This window comes from Heterodontus francisci, chromosome 8 (assembly GCF_036365525.1).
Source record: "Heterodontus francisci isolate sHetFra1 chromosome 8, sHetFra1.hap1, whole genome shotgun sequence".
Classification (NCBI taxonomy): Eukaryota; Metazoa; Chordata; class Chondrichthyes; order Heterodontiformes; family Heterodontidae; genus Heterodontus; species Heterodontus francisci.
The window spans coordinates 66,000,866-66,027,599 of NC_090378.1; the positions used below are offsets into that span (position 1 = coordinate 66,000,866).

General features: G+C 44.3%; 1 protein-coding gene across 1 annotated transcript in view; it reads right to left on the reverse strand.

Moving 5' to 3' along the window:
* Positions 1–26,734, reverse strand: part of lrrc7 (leucine rich repeat containing 7) — a 278,045-nt gene that overhangs the window by 176,138 nt on the left and 75,173 nt on the right. Inside the window, exon 6 of the mRNA XM_068036431.1 lies at positions 5,813–5,876. Coding sequence (XP_067892532.1) covers positions 5,813–5,876 — 64 coding nt within the window. The remainder of the gene's footprint in view (positions 1–5,812; positions 5,877–26,734) is intronic.

Sequence of the window (26,734 nt, forward strand, 5' to 3'; positions counted from 1 at the left end):
CCCAAAGACGGGAGGAAGAGGACAGACTCTCCGACCAAGTAATCATGGATGGAAGTGGCCACGGAAGTTAGCAGCCAAAGTGCTGTCCTTCCAACCTGTAAACAGTGCACCATGAGGATCCAGGACCTCAGGAGGGTGGGAAAGGTCAGGTCAGGCCCACACACAGATTTTCCCAGTATTCTTCCACACAGCATTCCTCAGGGATAACATATCTTGCAATCCCAATCATTCCTCTCCCTGCAGGCACATCACATCCCCATCTGATCAGCCAACACTCACACTCACCCTTATCCTATTGCCATCTTGCCCCCATGCCTCACAGTCACACTCCACAAATGTTGTCCTTCCCTCTTCTCCACACAAGCCATTATGAACACCCTCACCTCTCTGCTTTCTTTCCTTGCAGGAGCAGAGAGTACACAACCTTGACAAAAGGCAGACACCAGGTTGGGTTTGGGGGGTGATGAGGTGGGGTGGGGTGGGGGTGTTGGCCTGGAGAACGGTGGTGGTGGCCCTCCAGTGACAGGCATCTATGGGCCACTGGCAATGAGTGCCCATCTGCTCCACTGGGAAGGAGGTTTTGTTCCAGGAGATTGTTGATGTCAGTAATGACCTGCTGTGAGAGCCTGAGGCTCCTGAAGCACTGGTGTTCAGACATGTCAAAAACACTGATCCTCACCTGTGGACCCTGTGTTAGGGGTCTCACCTACTTCCAGTTGGATCTTAGTGCGCATCCCATGTGCCCTGTGGAGGGACAGATGTCTGAGGCGAAGGCAGCTGCTGGTGCTGCGCCTGCTGCTGGCAGTGCTGGCATCTGCTCTTGTCCCTTATTAGAGGTGGCAGGTGGAGCTGCACGCACAGCTCCCTTTCAGTGCTGAGGGTTGGCAGCAGGGAAGTGCGGCTAAAAGTCCGTGAACTGCAAGTCCGGTGAAGTGTCTTCCTAGAAGTTGGCAATCACCTGTCAAGCCTGATAACACCTCTCAGAGAGGAAATGCTATGAAACAGCAACCATGCAGCTGGCCATGGCTGGAGCCCTTCAGTGTAACTGATTAAAGCATTCCCAACTTGTCAGTTTCACTGATGATGCTCTCCCTTCTGCGCACTTGCCTCGGTAATCCTGGTGAGTTGCTGACAAGGCAGGAAACAGGTTTCCCAGTTGTTAGATCTAGAATTTAGGGTTAAAACAGTAAGTTATTGGTTTTTTAAATATCTCAATTGATTTCCAAAATGATCTAAGAAGTTCCCGCTTGCCTTCAATCAACCCATGGTGAAACCCAGAAGAGGGCAGGATGATGTCAAGATCCCAACCCAACATCACTTTTAGGGGATTTAACTCCTGGCACGCAACCAGCCCCACTTCCCCTTGCCTGGGAAAATTCCATCTTATGTCTCTCTCTCTCTTCTTGCTTCAGGCTCTCTTTTGAGTTAATTACCTTCTGATCAGCTTCACTTTTTTTTTTGCTTTTTATGGTTTATTTTCCCCTTATCTGGTTTGCTTTCTCCTTTTCTGGTTCTCTTTTCCTTTCCGGTCTGCTTTCTCTCTTCCGTTGTGGCTTGCTCAGATTCTCCTCTCCCGCTTTTCTCATGTCTACCTTCCCCCTTATCTCTTTCCTTCTTTCCTATTTCTTATTTTTAAAAAATTCTTTCTTGGGATGTGGCAAGGCAAGCCTTTATTGCTCATTCCTAATTGCCCATTGAGAAGGTGGTGGTGAGCTCTCTTCTTGAACCACTGCAGTCCATCTGGTGTAGGTATACCCACAGTGCTGTTAGGGAGGGAGCGCCAAGATTTTGACCCAGCAACAGTGAAAGACCAGCGATATAGTTCCAAGTCAGGATGGTGTGTGGCTTGGAGAGGAACTTGCAGATGGTGTTGTTCTCATGCATTTGCTGTCCTTGTCCTTCTAGGTGATAGAGCTCGCAGGTTTGGAAGGTGCAGTCAAAGAAGGTTGGGTGAGTTGGTGCAGTGCATCTTGTAGATGGTACACACTGCTGCCACTGTGCGCTGGTTGTGGAGGGAATGAAAGTTGAAGGTGATGGATGGGATGCCGATCAAGTGGGCTGCTTTGTTGTGGATGATGTTGAGCTTCTTGAGTGTTGTTGGAGCTGAACTTATTCAGGCAACTGGACAGTATTCCATCACACTCCTGACTTATGCCTTGTAGATGGTGGGTAGGCTTTGGCCAGTCAGGAGGTGAGTTATTCGCTGCAGAATATTCAGTTTCTGACCTGCTCTTGTATCCACAGTATTTATATGACTGGTCCAGTTAAGTTTCTGGTGAATTGTAACCTCCAAAATGTTGATGGTGGGGGTTTCAGTGATGATAATGCCTTTGAATGTCAAGGGGAGATGGTTAATTCTCTCTCTTGTTGAAAATGGTAATTGCCTGGCATTTGTGTGGTGCAAATGTTACTTGCCACTTAACAGCCCAAGCCTGAATGTTGTCCAGGTCTTGCTGCATGTGGACAAGGAGTGCTTCAGTATCTGAGGAGTTGCAAATGGTACTAACAGTGCAATCATCAGCAAACATCCCCAGTTGTGACCTTATGATGGAGAGAAGATCATTGGTGAAGCAGCTGAAGATGGTTGGGCCGAGGTCACTACCCCGAGGAACTCCTGCAGCTATGTCCTGGGACTGAGATGATTGGCCTCCAACAACCACAACTATCTTCCTTTGTGCTAGGCATGACTCCCTGATTTTCAATGACTTCAGTTTTACTGAGGCTTTTGATTCCATACTTAGTCAAATGCTGCCTTGATGTCAAAAGCAGTCACTCTCACATCATCTCTTGAAATCAGCTCTTTTGTCCTTGTTTGGAGCAAGGCTATAATGAGGTTTGGAACGGAGTGGCCCTGGTGGAACCCACACAGAGCATCGGTGAGCAGGCTATTGCTGTGAAAGTGTTGCCTGACAGCACCGTCAATGACACCTTCCATCACTTTCTTGATGATTGAGACTAGACTGATGGGGCAGTAATTGGTCAGATTGGATTTGTCCTGCTTTTTGTGGGCAGGACACACCTGGGTAATTTTCCACAATTGTTGGGTACATACCAATGTTGCAGCTGCACTGGAACAGCTTGGTTAAAGGCAAGGCTAGTTCTAGAGCACAAGTCTACAGTACTACTGCCAGGATGTTGTCAGGGCCCATTGCTTTCGCTGTATCCAGTGCTTTTCACCCATTTCTTAATATCACATGGAGTTAATCTAAATTGGCTGATGACTGGCATCTGTGATGCTGGGGACCTCAGGAGGAGGCTGAGATCGATCATTCAAGAAGGGTAGCAGGGATAAACCTGGTAATTACAGGCCGGTGAGTCTAACATCAGTGGTAGGGAAACTATTGGAAAAAATTCTGAGAGACAGGATTAATCTCCACTCGGAGAGGCAGGGATTAATCAAGGATAGTCTGCATGGCTTTGTCAGGGGGAGATCATGTCTAACAAACTTGATTGAATTGTTCGAGGAGGTGACTAAATGTGTAGGTGAGGGTAAAGCAGTTGATGGAGTCTACATGGACTTCAGTAAGGCTTTTGATAAGGTCCCGCATGGGAGATTGGTTAAGAAGGTAAGAGCCTATGGGATCCAGGGCAATTTGGCAAAGTGGATCCAAAATTGGCTTAGTGGCAGGAGACAGAAGGTGATGGTCAAGGGTTGTTTTTGCGCTTGGAAGCCTGTAACCAGTGGTGTATCGCAGGGATTGGTGCTGGGACATTTGCTATTTGTAGTGTACATTAATGATTTAGACATGAATATAGGAGGTATGATCAGTAAGTTCACAGATAACACGAAAATTGGTGGTGTCATAAATAGTGAGGAGCAAAGCTTTAGATTACAGGACGATATAGATGGGCTGGTAAGATGGGCGGAGCAGTGGAAAATGGAATTTAATCCTGAGAAGTGTGAGGTGATGCATTTTGGGAAGACTAACAAAGCAAGGGAATATACAATGGGTGGTAGGACCCTAGGAAGTACAGAGGGTCAGAGGGACCTTGGTGTACTTGTCCATAGATCACTGAAGGCAGCAGCACAGGTAGATAAGGTGGTTAGGAAGGCATATGGGATACTTGCCCTTATTAGCCGAAGCATAGAGTATAAGAGCAGGGGGGTTATGATGGAGCTGTATAAAACGCTAGTTAGGCCACAGCTGGAGTACTGTGTATAGTTCTGGTCGCCACAATATAGGAAGGATGTGATTACACTGGAGAGAGTGCAGTGGAGATTCACCAGGATGTTGCCTGGGCTGGAGCATTTCAGCTATGAAGAGAGACTGAAAAGACTAGGGTTGTTTTTCTTAGAGCAGAGAAGTCTGAGGGGGGACCTGATAGAGATATACAAAATTATGAGGGGCATAGATAGAGTAGATCGGAAGAAACTTTTTCCCTTGTGGAGGGATCAATAATCAGGGGGCATAGATTTATGGTAAGGGGCAGGAGGTTCAGAGGGGATTTGAGAAATAAAAATTTCACCCAGAGAGTGGTTGGAATCTGAAGGCGTAGTAGAGGTAGGAACCCTCACAACGTTTAAGAAGTATCTAGATGAGCACATGAAATGCCATAACATACAAGGCTACGGGCCAAGTGCTGGAAAATGGGATTAGAATCGATAGGTGCTTGATGGCCAGCATGGCACGATGGGCTGAAGGGTCTGTTTCTGTGCTGTATAATTCTATGACTCTATCCACTTGGCACCTCTGGCTGAAGATGGTTGCAAATGCTTCAGCCTTGCCTTTTTCACTGATGTGCTGGGCTCTCCCATCATTGAGGATGAGGATACTTGTGGAGCGTCCTCCTCCTCCAGTTAGTTGTTTAATTGTCCATCACCATTCACAACTGGATGTAGCAGGACTACAGAGCTTAGATCTGTTGCATGCTACTTCCACTGTTTAACATGCATGTAGTCCTGTGTTGTAGCTTTACCAGGTTGGCACCTAAATTTTACGTATGTCTGGTGCTGCCCTTGGCATGCTCTCCTGCACCCTTCATTGAACCAGGGTTGATCCTTGGCTTGATGATAATGATAGAGTGAGGGATATGCCAGGCCATGAAGAAACAGATTGTGTTTGAATGCAATTCTGCTGCTACTGATGGTCCACAGCACCTTACGAACGCCCAGTTTTGAGCTGCTTGATCTATCCCATTTAGCACGGTGGTAGTGTCACGCAACACAATGTTTTAGTTTATCCTTTTGTCGAGAATCTGGGGCTGAGATAAAACAGCGGCAGTGGGCCAGATCTGGTGCTGTTGGAGCAGTGAGTAGGAGTGGGCTGAGTCCTTTGCAGTGGCAGCAGGACAGCACTGGGTCAAAGGCCATTGCAGATCAGGAGGGAGTGAGCTCAGCTACTGCAGCAACTGTAATAGCATGACCAGCTCCAAATCCGAAATGTCAGGAAGAAATCACGAAGGGAGAAACATGCCATGACTGATTAGACAGAACTGAGACAAATCTAATATCCCTTGCCCCCTCATATTAACACAATTTCACTGAAGATTGATTATTTTTAAAGAGCCCTCACCAGATCATAAATCAGATCTTAAAGTTGCAAATTCACAAAAAATAGGACATCCATCCCTGGTGTTTAATGTGTTACGCCACATTGTGATCCAAGCAGTTCTTCCCCTAACCTACTGAAGCCTAGATGATCAGGAGATACATTTTGAACACTCAGTATTTGAATATAAAAACATGAAATAAAGTGACATTAGGTTTTACAATATTAAATGGATTCCTGTTTTTTGGACAACAAAATGTCAATGACTATAAAGTTAGCGTTACTTGACACATACAAACCAACTTCTGTTAATCTCTTCTTACCAGCTCTATGAATTCATTACTGCCCAGATCCAATCGATCTATTTGTGTCAGCCTGTGCATTGACCTGCAGCAAATGAGAATAAAAGGATTCAATTCCAAATTGTCATGTCATTATGGTTGATTCAAAGCCCCATAACAACCCATAAATGTACACAATTCGATGTTAGGACTGGAGATGTGGGAAAGCAAATAAAATAAACAATTTGTATTTGTACAGGAACTTTCACATCCTCAGGGCATCCCAGAGTGCTTCATAACCAAATTCAAGTGAGGTCCTTGTTGTTATGTAGGCAAGACTAACAGCCAATTTGCTCACATGGTCCCACAAACAATAGTGAGATATATGACCAGTTAGTCTTTTTTTCGTGGTGTTGATCAAGGATAAATGTTAGCCACAAGGGACAAAATATGTCAATCTGTAGTTCACAAATTCCTTAAGCACGTGACAGACGTGCTTCATTTTCCTTTGGAGAACCAGCAATAGGAGAGAGGAATAAACAGGAAAAAACTGCAAACGCCAGAAATCTTAAACTAAAACAGAAAATGTTGAAAATGGCAGATAACTTAGCATCGACAAAGAGAATAGATTGGATTAGATTTTCAACTTTATGCTCAGGCGTAAACTCATCTTTCCAATAATTTCAATGATGACCAGTCAATCTGTAACACCAGTATTATATTCGAAGGGCAAGTTGAAAATCTACCATATTATGATATTTTCATTGTGTATCCTTCATCACACACTTGTAATTTCATAACAGAGGCGAAGTCATGAATCCTTCCGAATGACAGGATTTCCCAAAGTCTGGAACTGATTGCACACAACAATAAACTTTCATTCATATAACTTCTTTAATGTAATAAATCATCCCAAGGCATTTCACAGGAACGTTATCAAACAGAATTTGGCACTGAACCACATAAGACAATATTAGGACAGTTGACCCAAAGATTGGTCAAAGAGGTCGATTTTAAGATGCATATTAAAGAAGGAGAGGTAGAGAGGTAGAAGATTTAGGGAGGGAATTTCAGATCTTAGCACTTAGACAGCTAAATGCATGACCACCAATGGTGGAGCATTGAAAATTGAGGATGTGCAAGAGGCCAGAATTGGAGGAACGCACAGATCCTGGAGGCCTGTAGGGCTAGAGGAGGTTAAAGAGATAGGGAGGAGAATAGGAAGTGGATGGATATGAAAACAAGGATGAGAATTTTAAGTCAAGGCATTGCTGGACTGAGAGCCAATGGAGGTCAGTGAGTATGGAGGTGATAGGTGAATGGAACTTGGTGCGAGTTCGGATGTAGGCAGCAGAGTTTCAGATGACTTCAAGTCAAATCAATCCTCCAATTCCAATTATTCTCAGATGCAGGGGTGGTGCCAAAGGACTGGAGGATTACAAATGTTATACCTTTGTTCAAAAAAGGGAAGGAGAAGCCTGGCAATTACAGGCAGTCAGTTTAAGATCAGTGGTGGGTAAGGGTTTAGAAACAATAGTCTGGAAGAAAATAGAGAAAATTAGCAGCCGCTTGGACAACATGAACGAATAAAGGATGGCCAGCATGGATTTCCTAAGAGCAAATCATATTTAACTAACTTGATTGAGTTTTTGATGAGGTAACAAAGAGGGTGGATGAGGGCAGATGGTTGATATTGTGTAAATGGACTTTCAGAAGGTGTTTGATAAAGTACTACATATTAAGTTTGCTAGCAGATTTGAAACTCATGGGATAAAAGGGCCTGTAGCAGCATGAATACAAAATTGGCCAAGGGATAGCAAACAGAGTTGTGGTGAATGCCTGTTGTTCAGACTAGAGGGAGGTGTACAGTGGAGTTCTCCTAGCTTCATTACTAGGACCACTGCTGATTTTGAGATACATTAATAGCTTAGACTTGGGGTTATAGGGCACAATTTTGAAATGTGCAGATGCCATGAAACTTGGAAGTGCAGTAAAGTCAGAAAGATAGTAATAGACTTCAAGAGCACATAGACAGGCTGCTGGAATAGGCTTACATATGGCAAAGGAAATTCAATGGAGAAAAGTGTAAGGTGATACATTGTGGTAGCAAGAAGAACGAGAGACAATACATGCTGAATGGTACAATTTTAAAGGGGATACAAGAACAAAGAGACCTGGGGGTGTTTGTGCACAAATCTTTGAAGGTTGCAGGGCAGGCTGACAAAGCAGTTAATAAAGCAGATGGGATCCTGGGTTTTCTAAATTAAGACAGAGTACAAAAGCCAGGAATTTATACTAAATCTATATAAACACTAGTGCGGCACCAGCTTGAATATTGTATTGAATTCTAGGCACCACACTTTAGGAAGGATGTGAAGGCTTTGGAGAGATTTACTGGAATGGTTCCAAGGATGAAGGATTACAGTTAGGTGGATAGACTGGAGAAACTGTGATTGTTTTCCTTGGAGTACAGAAAGCTAAGAGGAGATTTGATAGCAGTGTTAAAAACCTTGAAGGGTGTAGACAAATAAAGAGAAACAATAGTTGAAGTGTTGATAACCAGAGAGTAGAGACTGAAGATGATTGATAAAAGAACTAGAGGCAAAACCTTTTGACAAAACCAATATTTAGAATTTGGAATGCACTACTTGATAGGGTGGTGGATACCGATTCAATAGTAACCGACGGGAGTGGGACTAACTGGATTGCTCTTTGCAAGAGCTAGCACAGACTCAAAGGGCCAAATGGCCTCCTCCTGTACTGTTCTATTCTATGATTCTATGATAAGTTTACAGAGGGTGCAAGGTGAGAGTCTGGCCAGTGCAGCATTGGAACAGTTGAGTCTAGAGGTATCAAAGGTATGGATGAGGGTTTCAGCAGCAGATGAGCTGAGGCAGAGGTGAGGATGGGCGAAGTTTAGGAAGTGGAAATAGGCAGTCTTCGTGATGGAGAGCATATCAGTAGCTCATCTCAGGATCAAATATGACACCAAGATTGTGAACAGTCTGGTTCAGCTACAGAGAGTGGCCAGGAGAGAGAGAGATGGAGCAGCTTGTTGCACATTGGAGCCTCTACAGCAGCAGTCCGAGCATTCATGAGAGATACCACAATTGATCCTGCAGTCTCAATCACAGTCTCTTGAATTGCCAGATACTCCATGGTGGACTGCAATGTTTCAATTATATTGAACAACACAACACACAGGTGTTTGGGCACTCCTTCACACTAGTCATCATAGTTTGATGATTGATTGGTACAGTTTTCAATGACTCAAGCAATCCCTGATGCTCAGAAAGCATCCTTCTTTTGAATGTAAATCTGCTAACATCCAGATCCCTGTCCTCATCAACTGAGATAACAGCAAAATACTGCAGATGCTGGAACGCTGAAATAAAAACAGAAAGTGCTGGAAATACTCAGCAGGTCAGGCAGAATCTGTGCAGGGTTAGCGTTTCAGGTCTGTGACCTTTCATCAGAATTTACAAAGGTTAGAAAAGAATTAGACTTTAAGCAAGTGAAGGTGTTTGGGGGGGGGGGGCGCGGGGCGGTTGATGAGGAACAGAACAAAAGGGAAGGTGTGTGATAGGGCAGATGGCAGGAGAAATTAAATAACAAAGATGTCATGGGACAAAGGCAAAGCGAGTGTTAATGCTTGTGGTGAAGGAGAAAGTATTAGAACAGAGAGAGTATTAATGGCAGTGTAATGAGAAGCTCTGTCCAAAAGCACAAACATGAAAAACAGGCACATGGTTAAAAAATAAAACAAAATAAAATAATTAAAAAAAGAAAAAATATAAAAATGGCCAGTCACGCTCTGAAATTATTGAACTCAATGCTCAGTCCGCAAGGCTGTAGAGTGCCTAATCGAAAGATGAGATGCTGCTGCTCGAGCTTGTTTTGATGTTCACTGGAACACTGCAGCAGGCCAAGGACAGAAATGTGGGCACGAGAGCAGGGGGGTGTGTGTGTTGAAATGGCAAGCAACTGGAGGCTCGGGGTCATGCTTCCGGACTGAGCAGAGGTGTTCTACAAAGCGGTCACCCAATTTACGTTTGGGCTCGAGACCCATCAGTCTTCTCTCGATCATCAGCAAAGTGATGGAAGGCGTTGTCGACAATGCTATCAAGTGCCACTTAAACAGCAATAACCTGCTCACCGATGCTGAGTTTGGGTTCCGTTGATGATTGTACAATGTTCAGTACCATTCACAACTCCTCAGATACTGAAGCAGTCCATGTCCATATACAGCAAGACCTGGACAACATTCAGGCTTTGGGCTCATAAGTGGCAAGTCACATTTGCACGACACAGGTGCCAGGCAATGACAATTTCCAATAGGACAGAATCTAACCACCAACCTTGACGTACAACAGCATTGCCATCAATGAATCCACCACTATCAACATCCTGGGGGTTACCATTGACCAGAAACTGACCTGGAGCAGTTACATAAATACTGTGGCTACAGGAGCAGGTCAGAGGCTGGAAATTCTGCAGCGAGTAACCTACCTCCTGACTCCACAGAGCCTGTCCACTATCTACAAGGCACAAGTCAGGAATGTGATGGAATACTCTCCACTTGCTGGATGGGTGCAGCTCCAACAACACTCAGGAAGCTCGACACCATCCGGGACAAAGCAGCCCGCTTGATTGGCACCCCATCTACAAACATTCACTCCCTCCACCACCGATGCACAGTGGCAGAAGCACAAGATGCACTGCAGCAGCTCACCATGCCTCCTTAGACAGCACCTTTGCAAACTCGTGAACTCTTCCACCTAGAAGGACAAGGACAGCAGACACATGGGAAAACCACCACCTGCAAGTTCTCCTCCAAGTCACAAGAAGACAAATTGAAATAGAGAGGATGACATTGGAAAGAGAAGAAAAGGAAATAGAAAGAGAAATGTGAAAACTTGAATTAGAATTAGAAAGAGAAAGGGAGAATTTAGAATTTGAAAGGGAAAAGCTCAAAGTCCGTGAATGTGCATTGGAGATGAAAGGTGAGGATGACCCAAAGCAAACTCTTCGTAATTTTGATTTGGGAAAGAATATTCACTTGGTACCTAAATTTTGTGAGGAGGGAGTAGAAATGTATTTTGTGTCATCTGAGAAAATTGCCAGGAATCTGCATTGGCCTAAATCATCTTGGACAATGCCTCAATAGAGTGTTTTCGTAGGGAAAGCTTTAGTGGTGTACTCATCTCTTTCAGAAGAGCACTCACAGGACTGTGACAAAGACTGCTGTTTTCAATGTCTATGAGTTGTAACCAGAGGCCTACAGACAGAAATTCAGAAATTTAAAAAGGAAAAAGGGCCTACATATGTGGAATTGCTAGTGAGAAGGAAATGGTGTTTGATAGGTGGTATAGATTGATAAAGGTTACACAAGACTTTGAGAGCCTTAGAGAAGTGATTCTGATGGAAGAATTCAAGAATAGTGTCCTTTTGGGAATAAGGTCCCACCTAGAAGAACAAAAAGTTCATAAAATAAAGGAAGCCACAGTTGTGGCAGATGATTATGAATTGATTCACAAGAACAGTAGTCAGAGGCCCCAGTTTGAACCCTTTCAGAGAAATTGGAGAGAAAGAAGTTTGATAATGAAAAGAAATCTGGTTCTATTGAGATGGATGGCAAAGGTGAAGACACAGACACTCATCACGTTAGCAAAAGACAAAGTCCAGAAGACAAGTTTGGTTCAAGGGGACTGACGTGCTATTTTTGTCATAAAAATTCCATGTGAAGCTAAGCATTGAAGGTGGAAAAACAAGCTTATTGTATTTGTACAGTCAAATGCTGTCCTCCCAGGAAATACTGTCCTAGTGAATAAGGTTCACGACAAGCAGGTCATTTCTCCCACATGCACTGATAGAGTGAATCAGGTTGTAGAAAACTATAGAAGGTTTCATGTATGGGAGTGAAGTATCCCCACGTATAGCGGTTGATGCAGGCAAGCCAATTGTTATCCTTAGAGATACAGGGGTGGCACAGTCACTGATGTTGGCAGGTGACATGTATTCCCCCCGCCCCACCCCCGGTAGTTTGCTGAATGTGAAGGTCTTAATTCAGGGTATTGATGGAAATTATTCACCTGTTCCCTTATATAGGGTTGATTTAAAATGTGACTTTGTCACTGGTCCCGTTACCACTGATATCATTCCTGGTTTACCGATTGCAGTTGTAGATGTTTTGCTAAGAAATGATTTGGCTGGGGATGAGATGTTGGCATCTCTGCTGGTTTCGGGGAAGCCAGCTGAGGCTGCGTAAACTGAGGTTTTGCAGGAAGGACGTCCCGGACTATTCCAGATTGTGTTGTGACTAGGTCCCAGGCTTACAGCGTTAATCAAGATGAGACGGATTCAGTTGTTGTGGAGGACAACTCAAATATTTGGTTGGCTGAAATCTGTTTCAAGGATTTGGATGGGGATGTTGGTGTTAAAGGCTCCAATGCTAACAATGGTGAATTGTTTAGTAGATCTTCCTTGGTAGAAGCACAACAGGCAGACCCTGATTTGAGGAGCTTGTCTCAGATGGCGTGTTCGGAAGCAGAGGCTGAACAGATTCCAGAATATTATGATGTCAAGAATGACATTTTGATGAAGACGTAGCAACCTTCCTAGAGGCCCGCTGATGAAGATTGGGTTGTAGTCCGTCAGATTGTTGTCCCTCCTTGTTACCACAGTGAAAATTTCCTATGATATTCCAGTAGCAGGTCATTTGGATATTTGGAAGGCTCAGGCTAGGGTAATGGCCCATTTTTACTGGCCGAAGCTGCATAAGATGTGGTTGACATTTGTAAGATATGTCACACTTATCAGATGGTTGGGAAGCCACAGCCTTTGATTAAACCAGCTCCATTAATAATGATACCTGCATTTGATGAGTCATTCAGTTGGGTTCTTGTGGATTGTATTGAACCCTTGCCTAAGACTAAGTCGAGTCAGAGACATCTCCTGACCAACATGGATTTGTCCACTTGATTTCCAGAGATAGTATCATTGAAGAAGATCACAGCAAAAGTTGTGATTGAGGTGTTGGTCCAATTTTTCACTAGGTATGGGCTGCCAAAAGAAATTCAGTCTGATCACAGGTCAAAGTTCATATCAGATGTATTTCAGGAGGTCATGTGTAATTTAGGAGTGAAGCAGCTCAACTTGTCTGCTTATCATTCACAGTCCAAAGGTGCTTTGGAGAGGTTTCACTAAACCCTGAATAGTATGATTTAGGGCCTATTGTCTCCAGTATCCCCAGGATTGGGATAAAGAGATATCAGTCTTGTTATTCGCGACTAGGAATACGCTAAATGAGTATACTGGTTTCAGTCCCTTCAAATTGGTCTATGGGCATGAGGTTAAGGGCCCCCTTAAAGTCATTAAGGAGAGATTTTCACCACAGGAGGAAGAAACTACCCTCCTAGATTATGTGTCAAAGCTCCAAGAAAGGCTTTCAAAAGCTTCTGCAGTGGCCAAAGAACATCTCAAGCTTCTCAGCAGGTTTTGAAAGCACAAGCAGATAGAACAGTTTAGGCATGTAGTTTTCAGCCTGGGGATAAGATGTTAGTCTTTTGCCTTTGCCTTGTGAACCATTGAAAACTAGGTTTAGTAGACCCTACTATATCAAAAGGTAACTCAGTGATGTGAAGTATGTAGTCAGTACCCCAGACAGACGAAAGATTCAAAGGGTGTGTCATATGAATGTGCTGAAGAGGTACTATGACTGTGAGCATTGTCAGCACAGGTGGTAGAGAATGTAGATGGTGATACTGGTGCACAAGATGAACCAGATGATGAGTGTGAGACTGAGAGTTCTCAAATTGAGCCCCCTACCATAAAGCTGGCAAATGCAGAGGTGTTGCAGGGTCTGGATGAAGTGCTACACAACCTACCTGAGCAACGGATGAAAGACATAGCTGACCTACTGAGGTAATATAAGCCAGTATGCGCAGATAAGCCAGGTCATACGTCTCTGGCTATTCATGAAGTTGATGTAAGGGATCCTAAACCAATTAAACAAAACCCAGCAAATTGGCCAAAGTCAGGGAGGCGGTTCAATAAATGTTAAATAATGATAAAATTGACCCTAGTCAAAGTAGTTGGAGTTCTCCTGTTGTTCTGGTACCAAAAGCAGATGGTTCTCAAAGATTCTGCATTGATTACTGAAAGGTTAATGCGGTATCTCAGACGGACTCCTATCCAGTCTCGAGGATTGTATTGATCGGATGGAGAACTCGGCCTTCGTTAGCAAAATTGATTTGCTTGAGGGATATTGGCAAGTCCCCTTGACCGACCATGACAAGGAAACTCTGCTTTTGTGACACAAGATGGTCTGTTCCAATGTAAAGTTATGCCATTTGATATGAAACATGCACGGGCTATATTTCAAAGATTAACCAATCAAATGATTGCCGGGTTGAGTCATTGTGTTATGTACATTGAGGACCTTTTGGTGTACAGTGACACTTAGAATGATCATGTCAGACATTTGAGAGCTCTACTTGACAGGCTGGCCAAAGCTAGCAAGTCACAGCATGACTGGCCTTTTGTTTATATTTTTATATATTTTATTTTATTTCATTTTTTTAACCATGTGTCTGTTTTTCATGTAGACAGAGCTGCTCATTATTCCGCTATTAACATTCTCTCTGAACTAATGCTTTGTCTTTCACCACAAGCATTAACACACTCTTTGCCTTTGTCCCAGGACAGCTTTGTTATTTAATCTCTCCTGCCCTCTGCCCTATCACACACCTCCCCTTTTGTTCTCTTCCCCACCATCACCCCTCCCTCCCCAACCCCTTCACTTGATTAAAACCTAATTCTTTTCTAAGCTTTGTCAGTTCTGATGAAAGGTCACAGACCTGAAATGTTAACTCTGTTTCTCTCTCCATAGATGCTGCCTGACCTGCTGCATATTTCCAGCACTTTCTGTTTTTATGGCCAAAGCTAACCTTGTCATAAACGTTGGCGGAGAGTGCGTTTGCCAAGGCCAAGGTTGTCTATTTCGGACATATCATGGGTCAAGGTCAAGTGTTGCTGCAAGGGGCCAAAGTTCAGGTGAAAAAAGACTTTTCTGTACCCAAGGCAAAGAAAGAAGTGTTATGATTTCTGGGTATGTGTGGGTTCTATAGGAAATTTGTCCCTAATTTCAGCACAGTCGTCACCTCATTGACGTATTTGTTGAAGAAAAATGTGAAGTTCGAATGGTCAGTCATGCCAAACAGCATTTGAGAAGTTAAAGGCCATTTTGGTAAAGCAGCCAGTTCTTGCAGCCCAAATTTTAGTGAGCCATTCTAGGTGGCTATTAACAGCAGTGACATAGGGATAGGATCGGTATTGCTCCAAGATGATGATGCTGGTATGGAATGGCCCGTTAGCTACTTCTCTAGGAAGCTTAATAAGCATCAAATAAAGTACTCGACCATCGAGAAAGAGGCTTTAAGACTTTTACCGGCTCTTCAACAGTTTGAGGTATACGTAACCAATAGTCTGACCTCCCCCTCTCTGATGCTCAGCGTTCTGTACTCAGCAAAGGTCTCAGTTTTATCCCCTTACGCCCCCACCTCAATGAATTTCGCGCTCGGCATGACGTTGAGCTCTTCTTCCGTCGCCTCCGCGTCCAGGCTCACTTCTTCGACCAGGAGTCCTCCCCCCGACCAGCAGACCCATTCACCCGCCTCCAGCATTCTCCCTCTACCTGGACCCCTCCCCCTGGCCTCTTACCCGCTCTTGATCTCTTCATTGAAAACTGTCGGCGAGACATTGGTCGTCTCAATTTCTCTGCCCCCCTCACTCACTCTCACCTGTCCCCCTCTGAACTTGAGGCACTCCGTTCTCTCAGGTCTAACCCCGACATGGTCATCAAACCTGCAGACAAGGGTGGTGCTGTTGTTGTATGGCGTACCGACCTCTACCTTGCAGAAGCTCAACGCCAACTCACAGACACCTCTTCCTACCTCCCTCTGGACCATGACCCCACCACCGAACATCAAGCCACCGTCCAAAGGACTGTCACTGACCTCATCTCCTCTGGAGATCTTCCCTCTACAGCTTCCAACCTCATAGTCCCGCAACCCCAGACAGCACGCTTCTACCTCCTTCCCAAAATCCACAAACGGGACTGTCCCGGCAGACCCATTGTGTCAGCCTGCTCCTGCCCCACTGAACTTATTTCTTCCTATCTAGACTCTATCTTTTCTCCGCTGGTCCAGTCTCTTCCCACCTACATCCGTGACTCTTCTGACGCCCTACGTCATTTTGACAATTTCCAGTTTCCTGGTCCCAACCGCCTCCTCATCACTGTGGACGTCCAATCGCTCTACACCTCCATCCCCCACCAGGATGGTTTGAGGGCTCTCCGCTTCTTCCTGGAACAGAGGCCCAACCAGTCCCCATCCACCAACACCCTCCTCCGCCTGGCTGAACTTGTTCTCACATTGAACAACTTCTCCTTCAACTCCATGCATTTCCTTCAAGTAAAAGGTGTCGCTATGGGTACCCGCATGGGTCCTAGTTATGCCTGTCTTTTTGTGGGATATGTCGAGCATTCTTTTAGAATTTATTCTTTGTTCCAGTCCTACTCAGGCCGCCTCCCCCAACTCTTTTTCCGGTACATTGATGACTGTATCGGTGCCGTTTCCTGCTCCCGCCCCGAACTAGAAAACTTTATCAACTTTGCTTCCAATTTCCCTTCTCTCACCTTTACATGGTCCATCTCTGACACTTCCCTTCCCTTCCTCGACTTCTCTGTCTCCATCTCTGGGGATAGGTTGTCTACCAATATCCATTATAAGCCCACTGACTCCCACAGCTACCTCGACTACACTTCTTCACACCCTACCTCCTGTAAGGACTCCATTCCATTCTCCCAGTTTCTCCGTCTTCGACGCATCTGCTCTGATGATGCTACCTTCCATGACGGTGCTTCTGATATGACCTCCTTTTTCCTCAACCGAGGATTTCCCCCCACTGTGGTTGACAGGGCCCTCAACCGTGTCCGACCCATTCCCCGCACCTCTACCCTCACCCCTTCCCCTCCCTCCCAGAACCGTGACAGGGTTCCCCTTGTCCTCACTTTTCATCCCACCAGCCTCCATATCCAAAGGATCATCCTCCGCCATTTTCGCCACCTCCAGCGTGATGCCACTACCAGTCGCATCTTCCCCTCCCTTCCCCTGTCAGCATTCCGAAGGGATCGTTCCCTCCGCGACACCCTGGTCCACTCCTCCATTACCCCCACCACCTCGTCCCCGTCCCAGGGCACCTTCCCTTGCAATCGCAGGAGGTGTAATACCTGCCCATTTACCTCCTCTCTCCTCACTATCCCAGGCCCCAAACACTCCTTTCAGGTGAAGCAGCGATTTACTTGTACTTCTTTCAATGTAGTATACTGTATTCGCTGCTCACAGTGTGGTCTCCTCTACATTGGGGAGACCAAGCGCAGACTGGGTGACCGCTTTGCAGAACATCTCCGCTCAGTCCGCAAGCAGGTCCCTGAGCTTCCGGTTGCTTGCCATTTCAACACTCCCCCCTGCCCTCATGCTCACATCTCTGTCCTGGGATTGCTGCAGTGTTCCAGTGAACATCAACGCAAGCTCGAGGAACAGCATCTCATCTACCGATTAGGCACACTACAGCCTGCCGGACTGAACATTGAGTTCAATAATTTCAGAGCATGACAGCCCCCCACTTTACTTTCATTTTTAGTCATTTTTAGTTATTTTTTCTTCCTTTTTTTTTACATTCCTTTTTACATTTTTTACAATCTTTTTTTGCATTTATTTCATTTCATCTTAGTTTGTTCAGTTTGCTTACCCACTGTTTTTTTCAGGTTGTTTTTCTTCAGGTTTGCACTTGCTGCTGTTCAATATTCAGTATATTCACACCTAATCTGTACTAATGCTTTGTCTTTCAACACACCATTAACATATTGTTTGCCTTTGCTCCGTGACCTTTTGGTCAGCTATGTGGCCTGGTCCAATCTGCACCTTCTCCTTTGTTATCTCTTGCCCAACCCCCACCTCACTTGTTTATAATCTGTGACTTTTCTAATATTTGTCAGTTCCGAAGAAGGGTCACTGACCCGAAACGTTAACTCTGCTTCTCTTTCCACAGATGCTGCCAGACCTGCTGAGTGAATCCAGCATTTCTTGTTTTTGAGTCAGGGGTAAGTACTGGTTTATACAGACCACAACCCACTTGTGTTGCCAGAAAAGTACAGAACAAAGAACATCAGGCTGTTTCTTTGGAGTTTGATGTTACAGCCATTTACACTAAAAATTGTGCATATTGCAGGGAGAAACAATGTAATTGCTGATACTCTAGAGTTTAAAGAAGGGGTGTAAGAGAGAAGGAAGACCAGAGTTATGATAATTTTATGATATTTGAATCTTGATAATCCTAATTGTCACATTTACTTGGTTTTGTTATTGGTAAGCACTTATGATTTTATAAATTGTACAATATGAAAATGTTACTTGTAAATGTGTAATAAGCGATTTGTTAAAACATTTATGATGTTAAGAACTTTCTGTATTTCTGAACTGTTGTAAAGAAAACTTTACCAAGGCGGGGAAGTGTGATGGAATCCGTGGTTTGTGGGACCACTGGGGGACCATGTGCGAGTTGTTGTCTGAATAATGATTTGTTGAATGTTCTGTTCGGTGCACAGAACCTGGTTTCAAAGACAGTTTTTTTGAGACAGACCCTAACTGAAAGGGAAACTAAAACTTCAGGTTTCTAGGAAAACAGAGACTGGTGGAAACCAGATTAAAATCAGAGCCATCCAAGCTCAGGTCACACAGGGGTGTAGTGCAGGCAGGGTGAAGAAAGTGAAGGCTGGATCCAGGAGCTGGCAATAGGCAAATATGAGTTGCTGCTGCTATTTCTGTTACTTAAAGTAACTGATTAACCAAACCCACCCATACAGTACACAGGTGGACTAAGTGCGCTGATTTGGTGAAGACTGTACCTGTGGAGTTTGGGTTGAAGGGGAACTGCTGTCGGATGAGAATTGGTGACTGCATCACAGAAGAAAGGAGCTGGAGACCTACCTGAAGAAGTTCAGACCTTTGAAGAACTTTGTGACTGTAATTGGTGCCACATATGCTAAGTAGACTGCCCAGTAAATCTATGAGATCTATCTTCATTGTATCTGATAGTGAATGTGTAATTTGTAATATATAAATTGACCTTGATTTGTCTGTTAATTCATGTTTAATTTATGTTGATTTTGGTTTGATTGTTAAAGTAAAAGTTATAAAAGTGAAATCTTGTCCATTTTGACACTGAATGGACAGGTCATGAGTTGCTATGGAGATGCTTACAGAGAGACCTTCAAAAATAGTGGGGGAGTTCCTATAAGGTGTTGCGAAGTAAGTGGATAATCACAGGCTGTTGGTGTGAAATGTAATCTTCTTGATGCCTGTTTACTTATATGACGTCTGTGCCAACTAGAGGAGGGAGCCTGTCAACAATTCTCTGAGCTGGTAGGTCAGATCTAGATGCTGGAACAGATCACTAGAATGCTATCAACTGGAATTTAAAGGCATCTGTAAGTTAACAGAGACAGGACAGATCTGCAAAATTGATCAAGGGTACAAATCTCTTGAGTAAGGCAGAGTATGGGGAGTGGAGAGAACTGGTAAACTTCAGAGTGCTTCCCATTTTTGATGGATTCTGCTTCGGCGTGCTACCGGTTCCAGTATCTGTCTCAAAGTGATTGTTTAGGTTCTCCGACCTCTGAGACCCACCTTCAATGATGCTTCAACTGTGCTTTTTCAGATAGCACACTTATTGGGTGTTGGTAGGAGACTGATTTCTGAACTCAATCTTTAATAGTCTGATTCAACTGAGAAACAAAACTTTCTGGTGGATTATTTGTTTATTCCATGTGCCAATTACAAGGTTAATGCAAAAGCATTAGGGATGTAATGGAATAGGGGAAAGGCTGGGAAACAACAGGCTGCTCAAATCTATGAAATTCCCCAAGTACAGTGGGGCTGTCATTTAAATGTTTAAAATCCTCCAATCAGGTTTCCAACCCTGCCACAGCCCTCATAAAACTCACAAATGACATCCTTTGTGGCTGTGACTCCTCATCCTTCTCAACCTATCTGCAGCCTTTGGCATAGTTGACTACACCATCCTACACCAATGTCTCCCCTCTATTGTCCAGGTCGTGGGGCTACCCTTGTCTAGTTCCATTCCTATTTATCCAGCTGTAGCCAGAGAGTGGTTTTTCTTCCTGCTCCCACACCACTATCATTGGAGTCCCCCAAGGATCTGTCTTGAGTAGGAAACGGCCCATCTGCAGGCAGCCCCTCAGTAACATCATACGAAACACTGAACTGGATTTTTGTTTTGAAGACGCACCTTCAGTAGGGAAGGCCAAGTAATGGCCAGGGAGCACGCTCGCTGTCCAATCATGGACGGCAGGCAAGCTCCTGAGCTGGAGGGCCAATAGGAGGCCCTCCAGCAATGACACATTGTTAGCCCCACCATCCAAGGTGGGTGCTGTCAATGCAGATAGGAAAGTGGAGTTGAGGCCACATTCAGATCAGCCATGATCTTATCAAATGGTGCAGCAGGGTCGAGGGGCTGAATGGCCTACTCCTGCTCCTAATTCGTACGCTCGTATGCAAGTGACAGACAGAGGCTGCCTCACGATGGAGGTGCCCTCTGAAGAGAAAAATTTTCAGCTTGCAAAGCCGCAGCTGCCAGGCTGTCATCATGGAGAGGTAACCCATTGTAGCTGGCCAATGCAGATGTGGGAGGTGGTTCTCTAGTGGGATGGAGCATTTGTACCCCCTGATCTGCCGCAGGGAGGCAGCCTCCATGCCCTGGTTGTGTTTTGGCCTCAGTGGGGGTTTAGTCAGCTTCTGCTAAGTGGCCTTAACAGACCATTTAATTGGTCTCCAACAGGAGTCAAAAAGTCTTCCCACTATGTCAGGTTCCATTTGTATGCTGATGACACCCAGTTATAACTTAGCATCACCTATTTCAATCCGTCCATCCCCATGATTTGTCACTCTGCTTTCCAACATCCAGTTTTGGATGAGCAGAAATTTCCTCCAATTAAGTATTGGGAATGAACCCCATTTCCTAGTCACCAACTCCATCAGTCTTCCTGGCCACTGTCTGAGGCTGAACCAGACTGTTTGCAATCTTGGCATTCTATTTTACTCTGAGCTGAGCTTCTGACCCCATGTCATCTTCTTCACCAAGACCACCTCCTTCTACCTCTGTAACGCTGCCCATCTCCACCCCTGCCTTAGCTCGTCTGCTGCTGAAAGCCTCATCCATTTCTTTGATACCTTCAGACCCAACTATTCCAAAGCTGTTCTGGCTGGCCTCCCATCCTCTACCCTCCATAAACCTGAGTTCATCCAAAGTTTTGCTGCCCATACCCTAACTTGCACCAAGCACCATTCACCTTAATCCACTCAGCTGCGCAAGGTTGTGACAGGGCATAGGTTGGACTGTGGAGCTCCATTATGGCAGTGTTTTCCTATATTGATTCTCAGTCTGGCAGTGCCTCGATTTAAAAATTCACATCCTTGTTTACAAACCCCTCTATGGTTTCACCCCTCCATATTTATACAACACCTCTAGTCCTACAACCCTCCGATTCCTGTGTCCCTCCAATCTGGCTTTTGCACATCTCGGATTTTTTTGGATTTACCATTGTTGGCTGTACCTTCGGATGCTTAGGCCCTAAGTCCTGGAATTTCCTCCCTCAACTTCTCTGCCACTCTATCACTTTCTCCTGTTTTAAGACCCTCTTTAAAACATAGCTCTTTGATCAATGTTTTGGTTATCTATCCTTATATCTCCTTATGTGGCTTTGTATCAAATTTTGATAATCCCTCCAGTGAAACGCTTCGGGACATTTTACCAGGTTAAAGGAGCTTTTTAATTGAAACTGTTGTTAGTGACATCTCATGGTGTACCCCAATTGTTAAACTTTTCGCTTCACCCTTCAGCTTGAAAATGTTTTGTGCCGCAAATTGCTGAAATTGCGTGCTGACAGTGGGACACCTAGTGAATGATGGGGCTAAGATTCTATCTCCTTAACCAATAATATTTAAGGATAGAGAAAGGAACAATGGAAACAGGATGAAATGGAGTCAAATTAGAAACATGAAGGGAAATAAAACGAGGAATTGGGTTAACAGAGTGTCATGCAGACCTCCACCTGCCAAGAATGCAGCATATTAATTTTGTTATATGAACACTGATTTTAAACTGTTGCTGGAGTGAAGAAAGGACTTGTTAAAGAAAATCACCAGGCACTTGTCTGGAAAAATATTTGCATACTAACAGACAGTGCTTGGCGAAACAAAGGACTTGGTCCACTTAACCCAAAATGGGCTGTGATACCAGACATTAAAGGTGAGGATGCTCACATTCCAAGATGACTGCTAAGATGGCAGAATTCACAAACAGAAGTGGTCAAACCAGCTAGTTACATGACTAACCTGCTGAGCAACCTGAGGCTTTTTGAATTGTGCCACAGAGAAAGAGGCAGAAGGCAGTTTTGAACTGGAACCTGAAACAAGGAAGCCTCTCTCTCTCTCACGCCTTCTCTCAAACCACCGGACCCACGGAAGACATGTAAATCTCAAGAGAGAAAAGACTCTGACCTCGAAACAAGTTGAAGCGTGCACTGGGCCCCAATGAATTGCAAGTCTGACCGGCAATCAAAGACTTCACAGCAAACTCAAAGGACAGTAAAATAGAAACCCACCTATTGCCTCAAACTTTTCCCCTTTATTCTTTTCTACTTTTCTGTCTCTATCTGCGTGTGTGTTTATCGCGTATGCATGCTAGCTTGGTCGCAACACATATTCATAGTTGGTAACCCGATTAGAGTTTAAGATTAATAAACTTCTACCTTTCTTGCTTAAAATCTAATAAACCTGTTTGAATTGATTTCTTTGCCTTACAACTAGAAAGTGGTGAACAAGGATTCATTAGGGGGAGCTAAAGCATTGTTTTTTTAAAAATTAAACCCTGTTATTTATAACCAGTAAGTGCACTGTGCACTTCCCCATTATTCTCCTCCTCCAATTGTTGGCTGATCTATGTCTCAGTTCCTCAATCCCTACTGATCTAAATTTCCCATCCTCCGTATTCCCTCAGTTTTGGTCATTGGCACCCACCCTTGCACTGAGCGAATTTCCTAGGCAGACATGCACTGCACCCCTTTCTCCCAATCCCCCACCCATTCTCATCTTTGTCTTTCCTTGCTCTACTTTGCCACATCCTCCTACACCTTTTTTCTCACCCCTCTCCCACTCTATCCCCACACCCTTTCTCTTGCTTCTCCCCTTCCCTGCAGGAAACCAGGCAAATGGTCAGAGGGAACCCTTAGACCTTTTCACCTGGTCGCAACAAGGGAGAAAAAAAGAGACAGAAAGGAAATGTAAACAAGTTACTTCCTGCAGGAATGAGACTCCACAGTTTTAATAGTTTCTTCTTTCGATCTAAGAGGTTCAGTGGCATTGCAGGAACATAAATCTCATCATTAAATGGTCCTTACGCCATTGAGTACCAGCCCTATCTTTCTGCAGCAAGTTTAATTCGTTCTGCAAATCAAGCATATCTCTTCCTTGCCACTAATTGCTGGTTCAATTACACATTAATAAACTGTGCACATTAAACTCACTGTTATTTTCCCAGCAAACTCTGGGTCAATGTATCACATGACATAACCCAGAAGGTTTTGACAGTTTACCTTTTTTTGTATATATAATCCATCCATGATGTTGCATGTAGGTAGTCAAGATGAATGGCAGTATTAATTTGGAGCAAGGTTGGAGAGCTAGGGGATATTTGGATCAATGTAGGGAAGGGAAATGGGGAGCGGCAAGAAGGAATGGGTGGAAGAGGAGGTGAGAGGGACGGAAGTGAAGACAGAGGGAGGGAGAAGGCTGGGGAGCAGGTAGAAGAAGAATGTTGAGACAGAGGAGAGGAGGGAGGAGGTGGTTGAGGAAAAGGCTGAAGGATGAGGTTAAAGATGGTAAGAATGGGGAGAAGGGTGCAGAAGAATGGAGAGGAGAGGAAAGAAAAATAGAGGAGAAGAACAGGGAAAGGGAGAAGCAAGAGAAAGTGTATGGGGATAGAGTGGGAGAGGGGTGAGAAAAAAGGTGTAGGAGGATGTGGCAAAGTAGAGCAAGGAAAGACAGAGAGGGGAATGGGTGGGGGAATTGGGAGAAAGGGGTGCAGTACAATGAATTACATGTCTGCGTAGGAAATTCGCTCAGTGCAGGAGTGGGTGCCAATGACCAAAACTGAGGGAATACGGAGGATGGGAAATTTAGATCAGTAGGGATTGAGGAACTGAGACATAGATCAGCCAACAATAGGAGGAGGAGAATAACGGGGAAGTGCACAGTGTATTTACTGGTTAGTACATGAAGGGGAGAAAACTGGAAAGAATAAGTTCCAAAAGTGTAAAAACAAACTAAACAAATAACTCTAAAATAAAACGTCTACTTATGGATGTTTCCCAGGTTCACTGAGCAGGAGCATGAATGCATAACCTGAATCTTTGGAAAAGGCTTAGGGCATTTTTGCAGTCAAACACTGCAACTGATGGCAAACAAATGGTTCTCTTATCTTGGCTGTAATTATAAATACAAATTTACTCAATTTACTTGCCTGGATGGGTGCAGCTCCAACAACACTCAAGAAGCTCAACACCATCCAGGACAAAGCAGCCCGCTTGATTGGCACCCCATCTACAAACATTCACTCCCTCCATCACTGACGCATAGTGGCAGAAATGTGTACCATCTACAAGATGCACTGCAGCAATGCACCAAGGATCGTTAGACAACACCTTCCAAACCCTCGATCTCTATCACCTAGAAGGACAAGGGCAGCAGATGCATGCGAACACCACCACCTGCAAGTTCCCCTCCAAGCCACACACCATCCCAACTTGGAACTCTATCGCCATTCCTTCACTGTCGCTGGGTCAAAATCCTGGAACTCCCTTCCTTACAGCACTGTGGGTGCACCTACCCTACATGAACTGCAGCGGTTCAAGAAGGTATCTCACTACCACCTTCTCATAGGCAATTAGGGATGGGCAATAAATGCTGGCCTGGCCAGCGAGTCCCACATCCCGATAAATGTCTTAAAAAAAGCTTGAATCTGACTCCTATATGCTGGTAGCAGAAATGTAGGTACATAAACAACTGTGTCTGGTACCAAGAGAATGAAGCTAGATTTAATAGTGTAAACTCGAAAACTTCTATACTGTTCCATTAATGCAGCTGTCGGAGCACTGTCAGGGAACTCGTTACTGGTGGTTATGCTGTGAAATCTGTTTTCCACAGCTGATAGCTTAACTGTGTCTATGAGCCTTCTGACAGACTCCAGAAAATAGGCACAACAGTAGAAACACTAGGAGCCAGCTCCCAGATGGTGGGAACCCAAAATCAAAATAAAATTTAAAACCACTATTAAAAGCACATTTTAAAAGCAGTTTCAGAATGCTAGCTCACACTTACCAGTCTCCCAGAATCCAAATTAAACAAAGCTGGCTTTGAACACAAAGGGAAAAGCTCCAACAGTTCATAGTCCTAGCAATGGTGATTATTAGCATAAGGGAAAGACAATATTAGCTAACTGGCATCATGAGAGAAAATAAATAATTTGAACCCACAAAAAGGGCCTGCAGGGAATGATCCCGGCGTCTGAATAGATAGGTCCATGGTGCCTGTGATATTGGGCCCCACCTCTATTGGCTGGTTGGAGTTTCTACGTGCCCTGGCATGAGAGAGCTGCTTGGGTCATCCAATATTTTACTTTCCTGGTCACTGGTGTCTTTTCTCTTGGAAAAGGCCTTGTTACTCTGAAAAAATCTAACACTTTAGGGAATTGGGGACACTTTAGAAAAAATCCAGCATGAAGACTCAGCATTTTGATTTTAAATAGGATTTGATCTTACTTGTCAATTATTTTTCCAACAATTGGGAACAGTTTGGTGAATAAGATAAATTTAACTCGTGTGTTACCTTTTCCCCCATTTTGTTTCATTTTTCTTTGTAGGTTTTGGTTTTACTCACATTTTTCTCTTGTTTTTGCTTTTGGCTGGCAGCTGTTCACAATTCTGCCATTAGCACCTTCTCTAGACACATCTTTTGTTTCTTTACTTGTCCCATTAACACTCCCTTTGACCTTGGACAAACTTTTTTGTCATTTAATTTCTCCTTTCTTCCACCTATCACAGACCTTCCCTTTTGTTCTATTTCTCCCCCTCCCCCTTATATTCGCTGGAGTTCAGAAGAGTGAGGGCGGATCTCATAGAAACCTATAAAATTCTTACAGGCCTTGACAGGGTAGATGCAGGAAGGATGTTCCCGATGGTGGGGGAGTCCAGAACCAGGGCTCATAGTCTAAGGAGACTGAGATGAGGAGAAATTTTTTCACCTAGAGAGTGGTGAAACTGTGGAATTCTCTACCACAGAAAGCAGTTGAGGCCAAAACATTGTATGTTTTCAAGAAGGAGTTAGCTTTAGCTCTTGGGTCTAAAGGGATCAAAGGGTATGGGGCGAAAGCCGGAACAGGCTACTGAGTTGGATGATCAGCCATGATCATAAAGAATGGCGGAGCAGGCTCGAAGGGCTGAATGGCCTACTCCTGCTCCTATTTTCTATGTTTCACTTGCTTAAAAATTATTACATTTCTAATTTTTCCAGTTCTGATGAAAGGTCATCAACCTGAAACATTAACTCTGTTTCTTTCTCCACTGATGCTGCCTGGTCTGCTGAGTATTTCCAGCATTTTCTGCTTTTAACTCATGTGGGTTTGTGCTCTTTGAAGTCGATTTTACTGTGCAGTAAAAAATACTTTGTGGACTCTACTTCTTCATTTGTAGTGCCGCGACTTTGTTACAGTGGTGCAGTGGTTAGCACCGCAGCCTCACAGCTCCAACGACCTGGGTTCGGTTTTGGG